Source organism: Octodon degus, unplaced genomic scaffold (genome assembly GCF_000260255.1).
Source record: "Octodon degus isolate 3935 unplaced genomic scaffold, OctDeg1.0 scaffold00116, whole genome shotgun sequence".
NCBI lineage: Eukaryota > Metazoa > Chordata > Mammalia > Rodentia > Octodontidae > Octodon > Octodon degus.
Genome location: NW_004524692.1, coordinates 4,444,889 through 4,468,775, shown reverse-complemented (window position 1 = coordinate 4,468,775; position 23,887 = coordinate 4,444,889). Strand labels below are relative to the sequence as shown.

Sequence of the window (23,887 nt, the reverse complement as noted above, 5' to 3'; positions counted from 1 at the left end):
TATCATAAAGAAATCACCCAACAACAAATGTTGGAGAGGCTGTGGGGAAAAAGGAACCCTTCTCCACTGCTGGTGGGAGTGTAGACTGGTGCAACCGTTATGGAAATCAGTATGGAGACTCCTTAGAAAAGTTGGTTTGGAAATCCCTTTTAAATCAGCTATTCCTCTACTGGGAATTTTCCCGGAGGATCTGAAAACATCATATCATAGTGATATATGTGTGCCTATGTTTATAGCAGCACAATTTGTGATAGCCAAATCTTGGAAACAACCAAGATGCCCATCACCTGAGGAATGGTTGAAAAAGATGTGGTATTTTTACACAATGAAGTATTACTCAGCTATAAAGAATGATAAACTCGAAGCCTTTATATTGAAGTAGATTCCACTTGAAGATGCACTCATAAGTGAAATAAACCAGACACACATGTGTAAATATCACATAGTTTCCCTAGTATAAGAACTCAAAAGAAGAAATACAAATAGAAAGGTATAATACAAGTAAAAGGAAAGCAAGAACTCGAGGACTAACTAATTAAGAGAGGGAAAGGAGAAGAGCTAGGAAACATGACAGTGACAAGCCATACAGTTATATGTAGAAAATGGGCAAGGCAATGATCCTGAGAATCTCCAGAAGATGTTTGAATCTAGAAGTTAATTGGAGAGATTCTCATCCTGACTAACTATATATACTGATACCTGTGAACTAAGCAACTACACTGAAGATGGTAATCTGTAATAGTAGTTTCATGCTTGGAGTGCCTGTCATTCTGGTCTTTTGAATACGGACTGCTTGTCATGACATGTCAGTTGCTGCTGCACTGTCTCTCGGGTAGATGGTTGTTCAAAAAGAAGGGGGTGGTGAATGAAGGCAGGAGACAGGAAAAGGAATGTTGTGGGACTGTCCTGCTTCAAGGTTGTATATGGTTAGATTTTTGGACTTATGTGTAAACATAAGAATTATATAATTCTTTATGCCTATTTTTAAAAAATATATTCTAATTTTTAAATGTTTTTTCATCATATTCTGTAGGCACTTAAAGTTCAACATATCAATACTTTATGAAAAATACCTGTTTCATGTTATGCCTAAGATGTTTGATATTCAGACAGAGAGTGAGATTAAGCTTAACAGCCTAGGTTGTATGGTAATAACAATAAGCTTGTCTTCTGGAGGGTTAACAACCTAAGTTTGCAGACCAAAATTAGAGAAAAAGGAGGGCCGCAAGGAAAGTCAACATTTTGGCCCTAGCCTTCTAAGGTCAATTAAGATTCAGGACATATGAGAACTTGTACTGTAATGTCATGTAACTCGGTAGTGTCCCAAATTTTCTGATTAAGGAGATTATGGGGCCAAAGAGGAAAGTGATCAATGATGTAGAGTGTGCCTAAGGAGAGTCACATGGAGAGAAAACTTTCTCTCAGGCTTTCACAGAGAGCACATTGGCCAAGCAATGGCCGTGACTCATCCACATGGCTGACACTGACAGAGGTTCTAAGGTACAGGATCTCAGGATAAATCCTGAGGGTATTTCACTGATCTTATCAGACCCAAAAGGTACAACTCTTGTTGCATAGGTCTCACTTTACCTTGGTCTTAACCATCCAGCAGAAAAGTATAAAAATGAAATATAAAAAGTAAAGCTATGCTATTATGTTGAGCTGTAGGATACTCAGGTCAACAATTTCTGACATTGCCAGTGAAGCGGAAGACCCAATACTATTATGGGCTACTGGACTCTTAGAATATTTTGCTGAGTTTACACACCTATAGTATTCAAATAACAGAACTTAACCAAAAAAGGGGATACAGATGAATGTCCATTTTTTATGTGTGTATTCAAAGTGGTTAGGATAGATATATAGTTACATTCTCTTAATGAATAGAAGGATTTGTTCTAATGGTGTTTGTAAATAGGATATCATGTCTGCATCTTGTACAGCAAATAACCACTAGGAAGAATGTATGCAATGTGTTAATTATTGAAACTGTCTTACCAATTTGATTTGAAACTGTCTCTTTGCTATTTGTTTCGCAATAAAATTATGGAAAAAAAAAAGAAACATCTAGGCAAGTAGTGGACTACTGAGCTATATCCCTAGCCTTCAGGCTTTTGTAATGCAAATCTTGGAATTAGATGGAAAATGCTAGAACTGGAAAGATGAGAGGAAAAAGTGGGCAAGTTGCCACACTTCACTTGCAGATAATAGTGTAAATGAGACAAAAGAATGTGAGGGCAGGTTGAGCTGAATATTAAGCTGGTAGAAATGCATAGAAATGCAGGAAGGGAGGGAGAGAGGAAGAAAGTAGAGCCAGAGGAATGGGAGATGCCAGAATTTAGGGCTTAGACGAGTGAAAGGCTCTTATATGGCTCTGAGGTATTAGAGACCTGGGGAGGAGAGAAAAGGACATGCAGAATGATGCTGCAACTTATAAATTGGATCATTTGCAATATTCTTGGACAGTGCAACCAAAAACTAAAGTTTTCTTAATTCATTTTGAGTCCTTGACTGTGCCTTTGACATTCAACATAGTGCTTTTTCTTTTTCTCAGACAAGGTCTTGCCTTTTTCTCAGACGTGGCCTTGAGCTCACTATGTAGCCCAGGTTTGCCTTGAACTTGCAGTGATCCTCTTGCCTCAGCCTACTGAGTGCTGAGAATATAGGTGTGCATGACTACACCTGACTTTGACTTCAGTTTTGTATGTAGACTGGACCATGTAAACTTTGGGATTTGCTGGTCACAAATAACAGGTTATCATTTACCATGGATTTTAATAGTTAATTAATTTTATCTTTATAATACATATCTAAAGAAACTAAGACAGGTAATTTTCACCTATGGTTTTACAAATGAGTAAAGTGAGGCCCAGAGAAGTAAGTGACTTGCCATGTTCCCATGAAGAGGCACTGGCTGCATCCAGAGAGACATGCAGAACGAAAGACTTTTGAGGAGGAAACCTCAGTAGAGGACAGCACTGTATGCATTTTGTCATTGGATCTAATGTCGCCATCAGGCCCAGTGGAACCCTCTGTTCCTCCAAAAAAACATGAATGTAAGGACAATCAGTGCCTACCCGGATGTTTGACCTTGATGGGAAGCCCAGACTCAAGTTCCTGTTGCTTGATGAAAAGGAATAGCAGTCTTGTTTCCTACCATCTCAGATTTTTTTTCCCACATCTCAGAGCTCTCAGCTACCTCTGATGTCTGGCTCTTCTATTTTCCGTGTTCCTTTTGCTTTTACCTACTGAGACTGTAGTTCCTCACAGAGCTGGTTCTCAGGCCTTGTGCTGGCCTGAGGCCATACAGTCCAGGGAATTCTTTGCAGACAGCCTGACTGCAATTTTGTTGCGGCCCAACTCTAGGTGGAAGGACCAGTTTCCAAGCCAAGAGGAAGAATGAATTGTTCGGCACAGGAAGCAGAGTTGAGGAGGAGTGGGGAACACATCTGTGAGATTTTGCACACCATCCTGGTTAGCCTCCAGATAGGATGATTTACTTCATTATAAAATACTTCTGGTTTGGAGGAATAATAGTTAACTTGGAAATGAGTTTTAATTGACAAATCCTAGGAATATTTAAGAGGTGAGGGGGAAAGCACAAGACTCCCCAAGGAAATGAATCTTACAAGGATGTTTCAAGGAGTTCAGAGGTCACAGCAAGACTTTTTGACTGGAAGCCAGCAGACCTGGATGTTCTCCAGAGTCCTGTCTTGTAGTGGAGGAGACTGTAGGAGAGCTTCGTATAAGCTCCTGGCTCCTCCGGAGCTCCGACTGTTGCTCTTTCACATCACACTGTGTCCTCTGTGTGCGTGTCTGTGGCATATTTCTTGGGTAAGCCTCTGCTGTGAGTCCTTCCTACTCTACAGCCCTCCATGCAAAGGGTTGTCACTGCTCTCCCACTAGAAAGTGCCCTGTACCTTGTCCCCAGCAGAGATACTATTCTGTGTCTATGGATCATCCTAGAGTGAGCAGAGTGAGCCCAGAGCGATCCCACTCACAAAGGCAGCCTGTGTGGTTCCCATCCTGGGACATTTAACCTTGAGCTGGCTTTTTCTAGGTGGGTTCACACCAGAAACTGGATAGCAGGATATTGCAGGAAGTTAACGTGCTACCCCTTCTCCTTCTCCTACTCTAGATTATCTATGTTGTAACTCTATGTTAAGTCCAATGATATCTTTCCTGTTTTATTATTTGCTATATACCTGGGACTATTTTTATAGATGGAAAAATGGAATCCTAAGGCCTGTAACTTGTGTAAGTTACTCATGATAATTGGTATAGTTTGAATTAAAGGCAGACTCTGGAGCATACACACACACACACACACACACACACACACACACTTTTTGTTGTTGTTGTACTGAGGATTGAACCCAGAGCTTTTGCACTAAGCTACGTCCTTATCCTTTTGTGAAAATCTTTTAATTTTGTGACAGGGTCTTGTTAAGATATTACGTTGCTCACACTGGGCTTGAATTTATAATCCTCCTACTTCAGACTCCCAGAATGCTGTGAGAGCAGGCCTACTCCAAGCCTGCCTAGAGCTCACACCTCCTAACCACTCCATTATCCCACTGTCCTTGGCTCACTCGAAATTGCATACCTATGAAATAATCTGGTACCCCAAGAAGAACTGGAAAGACACATATACCTCTGGACTTGAATCTCCCCAGCCAGGAAATAAGATGCAATGCATGCAGGTATGCCAGTTGCTGAGTGTGAAGGACCTGATGTTTGATGAGCAAGTTCTGTATGACCAGGGAGGGCTGCCAGGAGGGAGGTGAGGGGATCTTCAGAGTGTTGTTCAAGCTGGCTATGGACCCTTTCCTCAGTGGGAGCGATCAGTGGAGACCTTTCCTAATGACAGGGCATTCACGTTTCCCCTCCTGGGGGGATCTAATGATAGTATCTATGTGTGGGGCCTTTTGCTTCTGGAGGAGCCCTTGCCTGGTCTCTTGACTTCTCCAGTGAAGGAGATGTCACCCTCTTGTCATTTTCTCCCAGCTCCAGGAGGATATGGCTGTCTGCCTTGATTAAGAGTGACTGTACTCATTAGCACATCAGTGCATGAAGTGTTGGTGATTAACAGTAACAGCAGGAACCTCCCCAGTTTGTCACCATCACCAAGAGCTCCTTGAAATCATTTTGCCTGCAATCACAGCTCAATTGCCTTGTGTTAGGAGCAGCCATTTCCTCCCATAAGGCTCTCACTGTCTAATTGGGGGTCAAAACTGTGAAGTTTAACTGTCTTTTAGCATTTGTGGTGGATTTTTGAATGATAATGTCAGTTATGTGTTAAATTTAGTCCCTTGCCTGATGAAATTTAAGAGACAAAGCCTAGGTAGGTTCTACATTTTGGGCAAGAGTTGTTCAAATATTTGTGTGGTCTTGTGTTGGGAAGTAAAAAATACAGAAATCATAGGTTTCTGAGCCCCTCTGGCCCAAACCTCTTGCTTAATAGATGATGGAATCCATATCTGGGAAGGTGAATTAATTTGTCTACAGTCACCTCGCTGGCCATGCTGAGAGTATAACTCAGCCATTTTTCTCTATGGCACTGTATTTCATGGACTAGAGGATACAAGCAAAACCCTATTTAAAATTCTATGATGTACTACTTCCTGTTAGTGTTGAAAGCTGTACTCACTTTGAAACTAAACTGTCTCTGTTTTGGGCAGTATTCTCTGGTCCAAGGCATTGTATCCATCAAAGTATATAATCAAGTCCCTGAAATAACCTGTTGGACAAATGCCTAAGCCATTCAGCATTTTATTAGAGGTTTAATATCTTCAATGCTCCTGTATTTAAATGTCCAGATATAAATATATTTTCAGGCTTTAGGATTGCAAGTTCTATAGATTCTAATTATTTTATAAATCTAAGCCAGATCTCCTGCTAAGGTTCCAGTAAAAAGTGCATTTAAGAAACATGATATTGTTTTTGTTAAGATTCTGTGATAGTTGAGAGTAAGATAAGGGCGCTGTAATTTATCGCTATGGCAGATGACAGATATAAATCTCTGAACCATCCTGACTTCAGGGAAGGAAATCATTTCCCTAGAACTCAGAAGTGCTTGGAAGATAAATCTCCAGGGCCCAGAAGATACGGGGAAGGGGCTCGCCGGAGCAGAGCGCTGCTGCCCAATGAAGAACCTTGTCAGAAGGAGCTCTGGTTCTTTTTTCTCATTTTCATCATCATTGTCTCCTCCTCCTCCTCCTCCTGCTCCTCCTCATTCTCGTCCTCCTCCTCCTCATGGTGTTCATCATTAAGTACATCTTGCATCTTGTGCTTTCATTCCCCACTTTCCTTGTTTATCTGATGACTTCTTTAATCATTTCCATAAAGGTTGAAGTATAGAGAGGTTTTCCCAGCACAGTGAAATTCAGAGCAGTACTGAAGATACACATTAAATCGATGACAGAATGAAACTAGTGATAACTGTCTTTCATGTGTATGCCACGCTTAAAAGATTCTCAAGTTTATAGGACCAACCAGCAACAGGATGTCTTAGGTTGGGTTAGATATTATATAACTATTCATATTACTATATTTTTTCTTTTTTAGGCAAGATCTCACTGATCCCCAGGCTGCCTTTAAACTCCTGGGCTCAGGTGATTTTCCTGCCTCAGCTTCCTGAGGATCATAGGGAACAGATTCAATCACACCCAGTCACTAAAAATTTTTATGAACTAGTGAGGCACAGGAATCATCCTTTTAATTTTCACAAAGTTGCCATGACAGACTTTGGCTTGCTTTCGAGTAGAAGGCCCACTCTGAGTGCAAATAGGGGTTTTATTTTCATGATCCTTGTTTCAGGTTCTTCAAATATTGACACCTGCTCAGTTTCCAGTTGTTGCCCATGACTTCTTGACTTGGTTTCTGCCCTGAGTTGTATGGTATCCTAGGCACTGGGGAGGGGAATTATGTCCACATATGATGTGAGATGATTTGAAGAAGTGCTGTATGTGAAGAGGGTAAGTGGCTTACAGCCCCAAGACAGCCTCCTTTTCAGCCCAGTTTCATAAAATTGACTGTAATTGGTGCTTCCCTGAGCTCCAGTGCTCTGTCTGCAGCTGAGAGCCTCTCTGAGCTTAGATTTTCCTCTCTAGCTTTGAAAACATCAAAGCTACCATATCTAAGCTAATCTTGAGAGTAAGAACCCACACATGTTTTGGCGGTGCTAATAGAAAATAGCTTTTGGACAGGAAGATTTGATCCATGTGACAAGGCACTTTCAGAAGCTTATGTAAAACTAAACTGGATTTGTACAAAAACCTTGCAGTACAAGATGCTTTTTAAAAAAAAACTAGTAACTTTCAGAAAGAGGCCAGACATTGAGGCTGGAAGAGGCTGCTTTCCTATCATTCCATTTGTTTGCTCTACCTTTCACTCGACTGCCTTCAGTTTTTAAATTCCCACTTTGATTTCCAGAGGCCCGTGAGTGCAGTGAGATCTCCTGCAACCCAGGAGACCTAGGGGAACAGATATTCATAAAAACTCCTGGAGGATTTCTTTTTAAAGCTTCTCTTTGCCAGAGTTCTCCCTCTTGGATCCAGATAGCCTAGGGGGCCAGAAGGGAGGTCACCAAGCAGGAGAAGTGTAGCAGGCAGGCACCAACTGGGCTACTAAGGCTAGACTCAGCCCCTACCCACTATAGATCGCCTCTCCTGACCACTGTCAAGGGCCTCAGAGAGAATCCTCTCAAAGTAGCCTTTTCTTGGTAAAAGAGGCAGAGCCTGAAAGGTCAAGGGACATCAGAACTCACACAGCTGTTTGTGAATCAAATGAGGAGCCGTCCTGCCCCTTCTGAGTCCTAGAGTGATCAACAGAGGAGATCACTTATTTTCTGTGTGTGTGTACAGTCATTCTGTGAAGCAGATAAGACAGCTTGATTATGGACCAGGCCACCTCTTCAAGCTCTTCACAAAATACATGATTGAGTCCATTTACTATGTGTGGAAATAGCCTTCATATCAAGAGAAGTAAAAGAAATCGATGTGAAACCATTAGGCATGGAATGTGTGGGTCTAGAAGGCTTACTCAACAGTCTTCTCCTACACAGGGACCATTATGTGAGCTCATACCCAGGGTGTTTTGGGCCAAGTTGTTTTCCTCTGGGAATGCAGGAGGGAGGTGATGACTTGGTCTTCTGGTGCTGGCGTGGATTTTGGGAGGTGGGATGGGGCAGTCTCTTAATCTTTAAGTATTTTATTGGTCAAATAACCCCATCCTTTTCTGGGCTATTTTTAATTTTCTGCCTTAATTTCCTTTTTGGTGTGGTGAATTCCATATGCAGAGCATTTCTTGAGCATTCATGGTATGCTGAGCACCCGGGAGGCACTGTCACATGTTATCCTCTGTGCTGCAAGAGGTATCACTGATTATTTTCTCAGTGACATTAGAGAATTAGAGAAAAAATTATATCTATATCTATATCTATATCTATATCTATATCCATATCCATTGCAAGGGGAGGACAGAAGGAAACCAGAGTCTAAGGAGGCAATTACCCTTTCCAATGTGGAAAAGACAGGGTCTATAACCCTATAGTCTATGCTTCTTGAATTTTTAAGGAAATCAGGCAGGAGTCAGGTCAATTCCTGATCCTAATGAATGAAATGTTATAAATACTAAGCATCATTTGCAAGCATATCTGGCTTATAAATTGTTGTTTGAATCTGTTGGAATTTTTTTTCTTTTTTAACCTATTTATTTATTTGGTATAAGATCTCGCTACACAGCTCAGACTCATAGTGATTCTCCTGTCTCAGCCTCCCCAGTGCTGGGATTACAAGGGTGTGCACTACTCCTGGTTTCAGTGGCTGACTCAATGCAGAGCTGGCATGTCATGTGGTACCTGGGATTGAACCTGGGTCCTTGCACTTGTCAGGCAGGCACTTAGGTTGCTGAGCAATCTCCACAGCCCTTGTTGGTATTTTTACATAGTCATTCTTGATGAAGAGGTCAGTCTGGGATCTTTCAGTGCTCGGTTCTGAGGTTGTCCCACCACCCAGGATCATCTCAGGATGCCCGAGAAGCACAGGTCCTCTGTACAGCACTTCTCACCAATGTGTCCCCTTACTTATATCTGGAGGCTTCCTTCCAAAGAGAATGGTAGAAATCTTATTTCTACCCCTGTCTAATTCCATAGGTCAAGGACAATTGTTTGTGGACCTTTAAATTTTTTAAATCTTAAGTTAATTGAAAAATATGTGATTTACAGAGATGGTAGTATTTATGATAAGTCTTCCTAAGGGAAACCTGGGATTTTATAGTAACACACACAGTAGGGAAGCTGGAATTTTCTGTGTAACTGTATCTTCAGAAGGGTAACTAAGGCTGTACTCTGTGAATGATACAGATAGAAAAAGGCTAACTCAGATTTTGCAGACACTAATTTGGAAGGAGATATCTAGGTTAATTTATACAAGATAAAAGCATCAAATTCAACTCAATTTCTAGACATCACTTAGACTTACCATATTTTAATTGTAGAACCCCAAACATTTACCTCTTCAACCTCTAATAAAGATACCTGAGAGAGCAAAATTTGTGAAAGTCAGAGAAGGGAGGGTGACAGGTTCTGTATAGTAGACTCCCGGGTATACTTGGTCAGTGGAAGAAAGCTGAATCAAAGGCTTGGCAAAGTAGTAATAAGATTAGACACAGGCAGCCAGATAGATAGATAGATAGATAGATAGATAGATAGATAGATAGATAGATAGATAGATATGGAATAAGGAACCAAAGGTCTAAGGAGACCCGTAGGAAAAACACTTCTGGGTGGAACTGTAGCTTCCTTTCCACTGGATAGTTGAGCTTCCTGGGCCCACCTCTGAGCCCAGGCTCAGTTTGATGCCTCAAGGAGATGCTGGCAGCTGGAGGGTGCTTGGCCTCGCTCTGTAAGGTACTATGCCTGCCAGATCACACCTTTGCATGTATTTCAGGATGTAAAGGGCAGGGACTTCTTGCTTAGAATGATGGCTACTGCTTCACTTCATGTGTAGACAGAGCAGTCATCTTAAATACTGCTAGTCTGTGATATAAGAAGGGGCCAGACCTGCCCATTGGAGACGGGAGGATGTTAAGGGTGAGCATCTGCATGGAGGTTCTGATCTGCCAACAGCTGTGGAGGATCTCGTGGAAATTATCTGCCCCCATTTAATTTCACTTTTGGATCTAATCACCCAAGAACGCCAGGATGCTCCAGGTGAGAGATCAGTTAAGAGCATTTCCATGTGGAGTTAGAATAATGGGCTAAGAGAGGTTTGAGCATTACTGGGAGGCGGATTGGGCTAAGGAATATCAGGAGCAGCAGAGGTAGCTTGATCTGGAATAGAGTTGCGGTGACCAGTGACCTATGTCTTTGCATTCACATGGCTGTCCTGACGTGACGTCACAAGAAGGAACATAGAAGTGAGGCCAGACATAAGGAAACAGCAAGGGAGCAAGTCCAGTGGAAAACGGCCTAGAACCGTACTCCATCCTGGCCTTCTGAGGTTCTGTGCATTTTAGGAAGACACTCGTGAGAAACGACAACAAATCTCAGTATGGGGAAAAAGCACAGATGAATCATACATTCACTCTCAACAAGGCCCCAGAGGCTTCTTGAAGCACTGGCTGTCCATTTGGAAAGGCAACAGCAAGTGTCCATGCCAGTGAGAAGCTCTGCTGTTCTGCTGATGGAAACTTGGGGGGTGGGAGTAGGAGCACTGGGCTATAAAGTGCCATCTCAAGTCAGCCCCTCCAAGATGCAATGAGTGTTGGACACTGCCGGAGATTGCCAGTCACAGTGAAATAAACCACAGTCTGTGGTGGAGGAATGCTTCAACCTCACTGGGTACTGAACCTTCCTACCCGGGCCTCTGAGATGCTCCATATTACATGTTTCTATCATGTTTAGTCTTTCAAAAAAGGTAAAAAGTAACTGATCAAATTATAGTCAATGACCCACACTGGAAACTGCACCCTGAGCACCCTGCCTGCCCTGCTTCTCAGCAGGGCCTTCAGGGGCTGCTGATGACTCTATCCAAGTGCAGCTTCTTTCTCCTGCTCTTCAGTTAAGCAGTGAGATAATGGGGCCAGGGCAAGCTCTCTTCTTGGGTTTTTAAAGGAAGAGGTTAAATAGCAAAGTGAAAGAAGTAGCAGCTAGAGAGTGGACCCAAGTGAGTGATGTGTTAGAGTAGGTCTAGAGTGGGGTCTGCCTCTAGACCTAGCCAGCTGTCCATGTCCCAGGGCTTAAATACAGGTGTCCCCTGGTTCTGCTGTTAGGTTCTGGCCTCCAAGCCCTGGAGCATCACAGCTCTTGATCTGTGGGAGCATCTAGGAAACCTTCCATGTAAAGAGGGTGGAAAGGATTAACTCTTCTAGTTTGATGAAGCCATTGACCATTTGACAATCTTGGTATGGATTCTAAAGCATATGGACTACTTTTGTTACCCCTGGAAGAGAAGAATCCAGGCTGTGTCCAGAGTTGACATATTTGCCACCATCTGTTCGTCCAGTTGCTTGTTTCTGATCTATAGTGACAATTCCTGTTTTCTGGAACATTTCAGGAAGGCAGAGTGTCCTTGTACTCTTGCGTGTGAATGTGCACCACCGAGCAGACTTGTTCCTCCACTGGCTTCCTGGGGTTCTGACCACACGTCCCCTCCCCTCCCAGCCTTACCCTTCCTGTGGCCTTGCAGAGTCTCCAAGTCCTTCACTTGTTTTCCCCTTGCGCTTTCCCAGAGCCAAGCCATGCGCATCGTGCGGACGGTGGGGCAGGCCTTCGAGGTCTGCCACAAGCTGAGCCTGCAGCACACGCAGCAGAATGCAGATGGCCAGGAAGACGGGGAAAGCGAGAGGAACAGCAACAGCTCCGGGGAGCCCGGCAGGGACCCAGGTAGGCACTGTCGCTGCAGTGGATAGCGAGCGTGCACACCCAGTGGGTGCTGTTGGGCCGCTCCCAAAGGCCAGGTGATTCCTGTACTTACCAAGCATTGCACTTTCTCTGTTTCTAGAGTCCAGATTTTCTCTCTAAGAAACATGTATTACTTTTTATAAGAAAAAATTAAAGTTGGCAGGTGTGGAAGGTGAAGTTTGAGAACAGTTTCCAAAGGTGGAGCTGTCTGTGCAACCACATCTGACCCCAAAGAAACTTCAAGAAACCCACACCATAAGGCAAATTAAAAAGATAATAAATATACAGTTACCCCAATTTGTCTAATTTCTAACTTCTGTAGTTTTATAAGCCCTTAGGGTAGATAGTGTTTCAGTATCTCCAATTTTCAAGCCTCATTAAAAGCAGGAAGGGAACAGAGGTGGTTTTTTTTTTTTTGATCATCTCTGTCATTCAATAGTAGATGCAAAAAATGCAGATGGAAAATCCCAAAAAAATAAGTTAAAAATTATTAGAATTAATAAATATACTGAAAATTACTAGGATTAATAAGAACATTCACTAGGAGCTGACCAAAGCCCAGTATCACATAGGCATTTATGATTTTCATATATTCCTATAACTAGTTAAAATTAGTGATGGAAGAAAAATGGCAATTTAAAAAATGAAGTGTCTATAAAAATTATTATTTTTTTCTTTCTCTCTCTCTCTCTCTCTCTCTCTCTCTCTCTCTCTCTCTCTCTTTTTTGTGGTACTGGGGCTTGAACTCAGGACCCTGCATTTGCCAGGCAGGCACTTCTACTGGGCTATCTCCCCAGTCCCCAATTTTTTTTTTCCATATGAAAAACATTGAAGGGCATGCTGTGTTCTTGGATGGGAAATCTCAATGTCATAAAAATGTTCATTCTCCCTATGTTAGTGTACAAATTCAACATAATCCAAAGTTATGAGATATAGCTAAAAGAATGCTTAAGGGAAACCCCAAATTTCAATTATTTATATTAATAGATGACAAATATTTAAAGTCAAATGAAGTAAGCATCCATCTCAGAAAGGCAGAAAACAACAAAATAAATCTCATGCTGTTGAGTGTTAGTATTCTAAGGTAGGTGAAAGAACAGACTCTTAGTTTGTAGTCTAGTGTACATCAGTGGCTGTGTGATCCTGGGCAAGTTCTGTAACCTCTCTGTGCCTTAGTGTCCTCTTCTGAAAGATAAGAATCATAGTAGTGTGCGTCTCATAGAAATACTGTCCTAGGCTGACCAAATAGCTCAGTGGATTAAAGCACCTGCAAGCAGGCTCAGGGGCTGGAGTTCAATACCAGGGCCTGCCATACTGGCCCTGCCCCCACAGCATGCTGAGACAGCAATTGAGACTGAGCTGGTGGCATGCGCCTATCCAGCTCTTGAGAGGCTGTAAATGGGCGGATCACTATGAGTCCCATCTAGTAGCAAGACTCTGAACACCCTGTAGGCCCTTCCTTAAAATACAAAAAAATAAATAAAAATGCTGTCATAATTAGGTGAACTATACATTTAAAAATGCCAAGTCTGAACCTTGGCATATAAAAAGTACTAAATATATATTATTACTTTAATGTAAATATGCCAATTTTTTAAAAAAAATTCTGGAAAGGATGAGTAATGACAAAGGAGTGCCCTGCCATATCTAAAAACATGTAGTAAAGCTGCAGTAAGTAAAACTTTACTGATGGTGGAATATGTCCCTAATAGACCAGAGGAGAAACTGAGAAATAAACATAGATTCCTGTGCTAACATAGTATATGACAGAAGTAGATTCCTTGTGGAGAACAGTGTGGGAAGGCTAGTTAAATGTGTAGGCTGACCCCTCATTGCCTTCAATTTCCTTACTGAGAATTTATCCTAAAGACAGACCCATATATTTGTGCTGCATATGCAGTATAAACAAAGAGCCAGTTAAAAAACAAAAGGATTGGAAACAGGCAAGTTTTAAATAAATCATAGTACAGTAATGGAATTGTGCACAACCATTAAGAAGAATGACTCAGTTATCTACTCACTGATATAAAGCCATCTTTCAGGGGTTGGGGAGATGGCTCAGTAGAATAAGCACTTGCCTGGCAAGTGCAAGGGCCTGAGTTCAATCCCCAGTTCTGCAAAAATAAATGAATAAAAATAAAAATAAAGCCATCTTTCACATATTTTGTTTATTTTATTGATTGATTGATTGATTGCTTGATTGATTTTTATCTATTTGGTACAGGGTCTCACTATGCAGCTCACACTTGTAGTGATCTTCCTGTTTTCAGCCTCCCCAGCATTGGGATTACAGGTGTGCACTACCACGCCCAGTCTCGGTAGCTGGCTCAGTGTGCTCAGGGGCAGGGCTGGCGTGGCATGTGGTGCTGGGGATGGAACCCAGGTCCCTGGGCTTACCTAAGAAGACACTTAGTCTGCTGAGCTGTCTCTCCTGTCCTGATGTTTTGTTTATTGAGGAAATCAGAACTGTGGATATAGTGTGCTACCTACCAATTGCAATGTATTACAAATACATAGATATCCATGTGTGGGCCCAGCTATATATGTGTACCTATGTAGTCACACATGTGTTTCTTATGCATAGATTATTTCTGGCATGAGGAACAAGAAACTAGTAGCTGTGGTTCATTCTGGGAAAAGCAGCTGGGTAGCTAGGGTGACAGGAAGATTTACTTTCCACTGTACTTTCATAAATTTTGTACTTTGGACATATATTGGTTATAAATTTAGAAAACCTGACATTTTCATCTAGAGTTCAGTTTCTGTGTGACCACAGGGACTTCCCTTATTTCCATCTTGGCTCAATTGTTTTTATTAAATAGTGGTATTCTTTTACTGATGCAGGTATCTCGGTAATCATCACTATTTAAAAAATTATTGTATATACAGAGCCTTGCCTTTTGTTGTGAGTTCTAGACCAGTTATAGCTTTAGCATATTACAGTACTAAAGTTTTGAAAATTGTACATCTCTGTGTTCTGAGGCTTAAAGAACAGAGAATTAATACAGAGAATTACAGGCAGACCTTGGCAGGCACTGCACGTAGCTCCTCTGGCCAGTGAGTAGGACATAATGATGACATTGCCTATAAGCATCCCCCAGAGGCCTCTGCGAGTCCATGGCTGTACACTCTGCTCAGAGAACAGAAGCCAGTCTGCTCACTTCTGTGCTGAGGATGTGTTGGAGCTGCTGGCCAGGGAGGATGGATGCCCTGCCTCTCTGGTTTTGCTTTGGGACTGTCCCATTGGTGCAGCCTCCGGAGCTTTCAAGCCCACAATTTCTTAGGTCATCAGTATACCAGTATCTGAAGCCATTCTCACCAGGAAGTTGTCTCTGGTGAAGCCACTTATTCCTAGAGTGAAAAGGGCTAGACACAGAGGGTGCCCAGAGAGGCTGACCATTTGTGCTGCTATCACAGAAGTTCTGTCTGAGAAGCTTGACCTGATCTCTGAGTGCCTAATCAGAACCCACTGTTCTGCTGCTGGCTAGAGAGATCTGGGCAGCTTGGCTTTATTTTTGTTCTTGCTTCTTTTTTAGTGTTGAGGACTAAACTCAGGGTCTTCTGCATGGTAGGCAAGTGGTCCATGACTGAGGTACACCGCAAACCTCTGGGTTTTTTTTTTTTTTGTTTTTTTTTTGTGTGTGTGTGTGTGTGTGTGTGTGTTGTTGTTGTTGTTGTCGTTGTTGTCATTGTTGTTTTGGAGATTGAACCCAGGAACTTTACACTGACTACATCCTAGCCTACATATATAACTTTTTTTTTCAAACAGAGCCTCACTAAATTGCCCTGGCGGGATCAAACTTATGGCCCTCCTGCCTTAACCCTCCCAAAATGTTGGAATTGTAGGTGTGCACTGCCATGCCCAGCTTGAGCTGGTCTCTGAGGAGGACAGCTCGTGTGGTGTTTCTCACAACGCCGAGGAGTGGCTCTTGCTTTCCTCCTGCGGCAGGAGCCTCGCCTGCTGTCCTCTGCAGGCATCTGCCGGGTGGGTAGGTTGGTGCTATTTCCTGGGTGCTGTGGAAAATTCCCTCGGGGAGTGAGCAGGCATTCCAACAGGGATCACTTCCTGTGCTTTTTTTTCCTGCCCTACTTCCCTCCCTCCTCCTTGTGTGCCATAAGCTCCTTCCTGCCCCAGATGAGTCATGTACTTTCTAGCCATTCTTAATGTGGTTCCCTCTGCCAAGGGTCTCTGTGTTCACCTTCATGCAGATATCTGGCTTGTCTCACAGACACAGCTTTGGGTCTTCTGGGAATACCACCTCCCCTCCCAGCAAATTCACTCTTTTATTTATTGTTCTGGGTCCTTTTATTGGCCAATGCTGTGGACATTAGCATTCAACCCTCTTTGTACCAGATATGCAGCATCCTCTATCTTTAATGGCATGGTAGGCCTCGGAGGGTAGGAGTGTCCTAGCACAAGAACTACTTGTTGAATAAAGTGACAATCACAGTCAGTGAGTGCTACCATGAGCATGGGTGCTAGTCACTGTCAACAAGCTTTTATTAAGTGCTTACTGTATGCCAGAATAAGCTTGGCAATTGAGTATAGATTCCAAGAGGGAATGACCTTTAAGCAGCTTTGTTGATAAGGAATGATGACACTTGGGATGGGAGATGAAGCACCTAGAGAGAGGCTGAATGTTGGGATCTGCAGGAAGCTAGGAAACTGATCATATGTGTGTAGATGGGACTGGGCCTCACTACCCAAAGCAAACAAGCTATCTCACTCCTGAGATAAACAACCTATTTGGTTAAGATCAGGTATTAGTCGGTAGACAACCTTGTGTCATGTGCTACAAATTTTGCAAAAGTATAAATAAATGTAAGTTTCATTGTACAGGGTGTTAGTCTTGCCCATCAGACAGAACAGCGACCACCTAGCCCAGCTTTTGTCTTCTTGTCTATTTTTCTCATTCCTGCTGCCATTTCTCCCTGGGTAGAACTGATCACAATGAGACCCTACAGCTGAGTGCTAGCTAGAGCATTCATAGAAGGCATTAGTGGTGACAGTGGCTACAGAGAGAGACCGCTGCTGTGCACTGTGTCTGTGATCGATGGTCAGCACAGAACTGACGGGCCCTCTGACCATATTCACACTTCATTTTATTACCTTTTGGGAGATAATTTTCTCAAACCACATTATTATACATGAGACCTCAGTTACTTGGCATATTCCATATACACTCTCCCTAAGAAGAATGCAATTGGCATTCTTCATGTAGACACGTCTGGGAGCATTTTTGGAAAGCCTGTCAGAAGCAGGGTGGTGTATTCAAAGTTGAAGGTGTCTCTGCAAGAAGATCAGGCCTGGGTTGGTGGGCTCTGATGCACACTGGACACCTGACGGTCATAGGAAGGGAAGCACTTGGGTTGCCTGCAGAGGTGGTGCTGTGTCCTAGGTGTGAGACAGATTATGTTCAGGGTTTAGAGACACACATATACATCCTTCAAGACAGGGACATTTACTCTCAAAAAATGACTCCCAGGGCTGTAGAACCTTATTGGATCGGAAGTTTTGGGGATGAGGTCTGCAGGGTGAAGGCGTGGCTTGAGTCTGAAATTCCCGCTTCCTCCAGAGAAGTAGATCTTTTTTCTGTTGGAGCCTTCAACTGATCAGGTGAGTCCACCCCATTACCTATTGAAGGCCATCTGCCTGACATACATTTTGCCAATTTGCATGTTAGTTGCCTTTTTAAAATACCATTGCAAAGTACCAGTGAGATAGCTCAGCAGACTAAGTGCCTACTTAGGCAAGGGCAGGGATCGGGGTTCGATCCCCGGCACCACATGCCACATTGGCCTCACCCCCATGCGCATTGATCCAGCAGCTGAGCCCAGGCCATGGTGGTACATGCCTGGGGAGGCTGAAAACAGGAGGATCACTATGAGTCTGATCTGTGCAGTGAGACCCTGTACCAAATACATTAAAAAACAAAAAATAAATAAAATACCATCACCTCTAGAGTGGCATTCGGCAAATACCTGGGTCTTGCAGTGGTCTTGCCCAGATGGCACTAAAGTTAGGCATCATGGGGGGGGCAGGCAGGGTAACAGTGACAGAGGGCTGGGCTGGTGGACTGGAGGTGCAGATGACTGGACTTGAATCCTGACCCTGTCCCTTGTCAGCTGACCAGTCCTTAGCAAACTCCATACTGTTTCTGGACTTCGTTTCTCCTTTTCAGGGCCTGATGAGAGAATGTGAGGCAGTCGGGATGGGCCGACACACAGTAAGCCTTTCATGAGTGTTAGCTATTTATCTCAGGTTCCAAGGCTGCCTCTGTAGCACATGACCTCAGCTGTACTCAGAGTGGAGCAGACAGGAATGTCTCTGCAGTGCTGTCATTTATTTTATGACAGGTTTGAGTGAGGTGACTGCTCCAATGTCCACAGGTTGCTGTGTAATATTGTGAAGCTGAGTGTATTTCGAGTAGGAGCAGCTGGGGTTGCAGTTGGCCTTGGGGTTAGAAGTGCTTGCTTCTCCTGAAAGCTGCCTGCTGACTTGTCCCCCTATTTTCTTTCTGGTACCCCATTCACTTTTCTACTGCCTGTACACAGCTAGGATATGGCGCTTCTTTTCATAAGCACTTCTCCCAGGAGCAGTTTTGGACTCCACTGGGATTTTCTTCTGTAATGGGGCACCTTAAGGGTCCAGGGAACTGTTGGTTAACAGTTTTTGACAAGAATCTGGCTTCCCCATTAGGGCTCCTTTCATTTAACATGTGTTTATCTTTCCAGGGGAGTAGCTCCCTGCTGTGGTGGGCAGCCCTTTATTATGGGGAGGAAACTTGTTTACTCTTGGGAATTGGAAAGCCAAGTGCTGTCTAAGCCTCGCTGTGGTCTTTGATGTCTGCCAGCGCTTTCCCTGAGTTTCAACGGTGTTTTTATTGAGGTTATTCACTTCCCTTGTGTGTGCCTCCTCTCTCTCTCGCGTCTTTTCTCCCTCATTCTTCCTATGTCCCCTACCCTGGGGGAGGTTTAGCTTTTCTGGTTTCTGGCAGCAGTGGCCCTTGGCCCAGCCTGGAGCTGTGAGCCAGGTGGGGCCCCTGTTCCTGCCCTGTGCTGTCTCCCTGACCCCTCCTGGAGCGCATCTCCTGGGAAAGAGGCTGTTCCCTTGGAGGCTGATGGGGGACTGGGGGAGGAGTCCGATACATGCAGGATGGGAAAGGGCTCCGAACCCCAGGGAAGAACGAAGCTTCTTACAGATAAAGCGTGCATGTGTGTGCGCGCGCCCGTGCATGCATGTGTGTGTGTGTGTGTGTGTGTAGCACATAAATTTTACTCAGCAAAAAGCTGAATACAATATCATGTTACTAACTAGAGTCCTCATGATATATATTACATTTCTAGACTTAATTTATCCCACACATCTATATCTTTGTATGATTTCATGTACATCTTTTCTCTTTCTCTAACAGGGAGATTTTGTTTGTTTGTTTGTTGTTTTTGATGGCACTGGGGATCAAACTGGCGACCTTGCACTTACCAGGCAGGTGCTTATGCCGCTGAGCTATCTCGCCAGCCCTGTTCTGTTTTCCTATGTGTTTAACTTTTTTTTAAAGATTCATATCTAAGAAAAAGGGATAAACAGTGAGATGATGGATGTGTAAATTTGCTTAGCTATAGTGCCATTTCACTGTGTATAAGTTTACCAAAGCATTATTTTCTACCTTACCTATAATGTCCAATAAAACCTCCTGATCTAGACGGCAAACCTTTGGTGAATAACAGCTCATGATGCTCCCCTTCATCCGGATGTGCGCATCTTGCTCATTCCCAGTAGTGAGCCCTTTGGGCTCCCGGACATCCTTGTGCCCTCACAACTGCCCCGACATCTCCTCAGATCACGTTACCTGGTCCCCATCTTTCATCGCCTCATTTTAGTTCACTTACTTCATTCATGTTTACCAAGTCCATGCCAGGGGCTGGGCTCCCTTCAGATAGTAAGACAACAAGAAGCCCACGTGCAGAGCCGAGGTGCAGGATGTAACCAAGGTACGGAGAGACAAGATCATGTGAGACAGCGTAAAATCCACGAGGAAAATAAAGCGGGTTAGGTGAGGACAGGTGGGGTCAAGCGGGAAAGCAGAACGGGTTCAAGGTTAAAGGCACAACCCTGGAGCCGGAATTGCAGGCTTCAAGCCCCTCTGACCCCAGCACTCTGTGGTTCCATGTCTTTCTCTGTCACATGAGGGGCAGATTAGTTCCTACCTCTTAGCATGGTTATGGTAGGTGAGTTAGTACATCGTGAACAAAGTAAGTGCCACTTAAGCTTAACTGGTTACTGTTAGCAGTTTGGAGGCAAAATCCAGCCATGTCAGGCACTTTGGATTCAGGTTGGAACCTTTTGGTTTTGTCCAAATCAGTGCCTGCGCAAACCACAGTTCTGCATTTGCCCAGCAGTATCTAATTGTCATTACCCTATAATGCTGGACAGCACTGAGGAAAACGCCCATCCATGCATTGATCTGTCAGTACACTTGTGATCCCCAAACTCGGCACCAACCACTTTGCCTCTCAGCAGTCCTTCTTGTCCCCAGCATCCTTCTCAGCGAATGACAGCCTCAGGCCATGACTGACCCTGGAATCTGCCTTCACTCTCTACCCACTCACGTACTGCTTCCCTCCGTTTTCTGCTAGCTGCTGTACAGTAAATATCACAGGCTCTTCTTCTCCTCCTGGATGTGGTCCCTGGGTTCTTTTCTGACTCCCATGGCTTTTATGGTTATCTGTCTTCAGGCCGGACCTTTACCTGAATTCTTCATTCCTCTTCTTTTTTATGGCAGGCGTACAATACCCTGCCCGACTGAAGCACCAGACTTTTATTTCTCAGTCATGGAGGCCCAAGAGACCCAGGCCAGAGGGCCGGCCCATGCCCTTCCCAGTGCAGGCATCTCCTGGCTTGCACACAGCTACTGTCGCTCTGTGTTACTTTTGCTGTAGAGCAAGATTTCTTGTCTCTTCTTATAAGGGCCTGGTGATCTACTTACCTGCCAAAGGCCATATCCAAATACTATCACTTAGGGAGTTTAGGCTTCAGTGTACAAACTCTGTGTGGATACAACCGTGCAGTCCATGACACATACCCAGCAGTGTGGTGGTTTCTCCTTTGGCGCTTACATATGCACTCTCACAGTTTCAGCAGGCTTAAAACTTGCACTCACCCTCTTAGCTACAGTCCTACTCCTGCTAAAGTTTCCCTGCAGCATGCCAGTTTCCACCAAGACACCTAAATCAGAAATTTGAAAACTCGTCCCACACAAATTGCCAACACCCTCAGACCACAGGCGATTGTTTGGCTAACCCTGTGATTTCTGTCCCCCAAAGATCTCTAAGATCTGTCCTCTCTCATCTGTTTCATTGCTACCCTCTCAGTTTATCCTCGTCTATGTTGTCCATTGAGTGTTACTTGGTTTTGTTCTTTCTGGGTCTATCATTCACAGCGTCTGTAGAGGGAAATTTTAGAGTATAAATCTTTTGACACTGCCTGCTCTCAATCCATCCAGACTCTTCTTGGTCAAGGTCTTCCCTGTGGAACTGTTGGTGGTGCCTGTGACCTACCATGGATTGTGTGCCCCTCTTCCTTGGCACCTGCCTCGCTCTCTGCAGGATTGTCCCCCCCTCCCCTCCCTGCCCCTCACTTGCTGCATTACCTGTCTTAGCTGGTGCAGCTCTCTGCACCTCCTCCACACAGCTCCTTGAGCCCCCACCTGTTAGGGGTCTCTCTGTTGTCCTGTACCTGGGCTCTCTGTTCCATAGGAAACACACCCTCAGGCCACAGGTGTGGGTTATATCTGTTTTCCCCAGCTTTGGGGCTGAAAAGCACTAAAAACATAGATTTTGCTTATTAATATTTATGTTCAATGTCCTTAATAAATGCTTATTGAATAAAGGAACAAAATAAGCATTTGCCTAATGGCTAGTTACTGTTTCATGTAGCTGAAACCAGCAGTTCAGAAATCAGCATTGCTAACCCCCTCTCCTAATCCTGGTTGAAACCCTCTTGGTCATAATTTGGAAACCATGAAGCCCCATTCCATAAGTTTCCTAGATCTTCCAGGGTTTGGGGGCCTTTTTGTGTCTTTCAGGCTTACAGGTGCTGGGGCATTTGTGGATCCTGAAGGATCCTCCCATCCTGCTTTAGGATGGGACCTGAAGAAGCTGGGAGGTGCTCCTCTGGGTCTCATCTTCTGCGAGAAACAGGCGTACACGCTGCACAGTCTGCCATCGCCTTTCCTCTCCTAGTCCTAACCAATCTGCTCTGCACTGGTCTGCACCCATGAAGTGAACGAGACCCCAGTGTGAGCACTGAAGCACCTGCTGGGTGGTGGGAAGACTCTCAGCAAGCATCCGTAGGTTACAGTTTGTAAGCTCACCAGAACAAACACAGTGGCTGAGCAGTTTGAGTTTTTAAGATGTCCTCAGAGACAGGGCTAGAAACTGAGGGGTCTGCTAATCCCACCAGCACTTCTGGAGGGGACACAACCAAGCTTTCTGTCTAGACTTTTTTTTTTTAATTTAGGACAAGGTGTACAGGGTCTCACCACGTAGATCTGACTTGTAGTGATCCTCCTGTTTACAGCCTCCCAAGTGCTGGGATTACAGGCACACACCACCACGCCTGAGCTGAATCACCATCTCAGTGTGCTCCAGGGGTGGGACCAGCACAGCAGGCCTGGGGATCAAACTCCTAGCCCCTGCGTCTGCCTAAGCAGGCACTTTAATCTGCTGAGCTATTTGGCCAGCCTGGTCCAGACTTTTTTAATCTTCACTATTTTGATCTTCAAGGATAGACCTGAGGGAGGCAGCCTCCTCTTATAACCTAAGCCCCTGTTTTGCTACCCCATTATAATACTTTTCTTTGTTGGTGTTTATGGACAACTTGTTAAAGCCAGATTCTTAGGAGACAGATGAATGGAACCAAATCCTGGCCTCAAGTCCTGAAGAGCTTGGCCAGGGCGTTTTCAATGTCATGTGTCAGCTGCACATGGAGCTATGGGAACCCAGCTCGACTGGATGGAGGATAGAAACCTTCTGCTCTGATGAGCGCCCATTTCACCCTGAGTATTCCTAGACAGACATAAAGCACCAGATGCTCAGTTCTCAGCACCATCTACCTCCTGAAAATCCTCTGAGGCTCACCCTCATTCCTCTCTGCCCCTCGGGCTCACCCTGATCAGTTGTCAAGGTCACCTCAGGGTACAGGAGTGTGGTGTCAGGCCGTTCTGTGCTCCCTGCCTGCTGGCACTAGGAGGAGCAAAAGAGCTGTCCGCCTGAGGCCACCCTTTCTGTTAAATGTCTGTGCTCCCCAGCAGGCTGCCTTCCCAGTTGTTACTGAAGACAGGAAGAAAAGGAAGGGTGCTGATGACTTGTAATCCCAGGCTTGTCCTCAGGGTGGCTGGTGTGGATATGGGAAGGAAGAATTCCTAGGAGCATTTATTCTGCATGGTATGTGTTCATACAAGGACTGCTTGCTCGCTAGGCTCAGCACTGGGGCATCGACTCTCTGCTTCCGGTTTGTGTCAGCCTGCTCTGTTCACCAGAGGGTGTTTTGGTCTCTCAAAACTTTCATGAAATCACTTTTGAAGACAATAATGATGGGCCTAAACCCAAACATAGACCAATAAAATAGTTCCTGTGAAATGCTCGGTAACTATCAGGTGTTTGTAGAGAATGCAAGAAAGAGAGAGGAGCAGGGAGTGAAGAGAAACTAAAATAGCAAGACTTTGGTTTGAAATTGAGCAACAGGCTATATTTGTGATCAGGCTATGCTGTGTTTCCCAGGACATGGGAAAGGAAGAAAAGTGGGAAGCAAAAGAACTGGCTCAGGAGTGCAGCAAAAGAGCCATCTCCATCTTCTCCCACCCTGCCTCACTCCCGGAGGCCTCTTTGGCTTCTGCTCCTGGCTCTGAAGGCTCAGAGACTGAGGCCACCCTTTCTGTTAAATGTCTGTGCTCCCCAGCAGGCTGCCTTCCCAGTTGTTAC

The 23,887-nt window shown here is 44.3% G+C and overlaps 1 protein-coding gene across 1 annotated transcript in view; it reads left to right on the top strand.

Annotated features, from left to right (window-relative positions):
* Nos1ap (nitric oxide synthase 1 adaptor protein) overlaps positions 1–23,887 on the top strand; it is a 293,255-nt gene that overhangs the window by 256,211 nt on the left and 13,157 nt on the right. The window contains exons 6-7 of the mRNA XM_004639967.2: positions 11,734–11,887; positions 15,752–15,894. Of these exons, the coding sequence (XP_004640024.1) occupies positions 11,734–11,887; positions 15,752–15,894 (297 nt within the window). The remainder of the gene's footprint in view (positions 1–11,733; positions 11,888–15,751; positions 15,895–23,887) is intronic.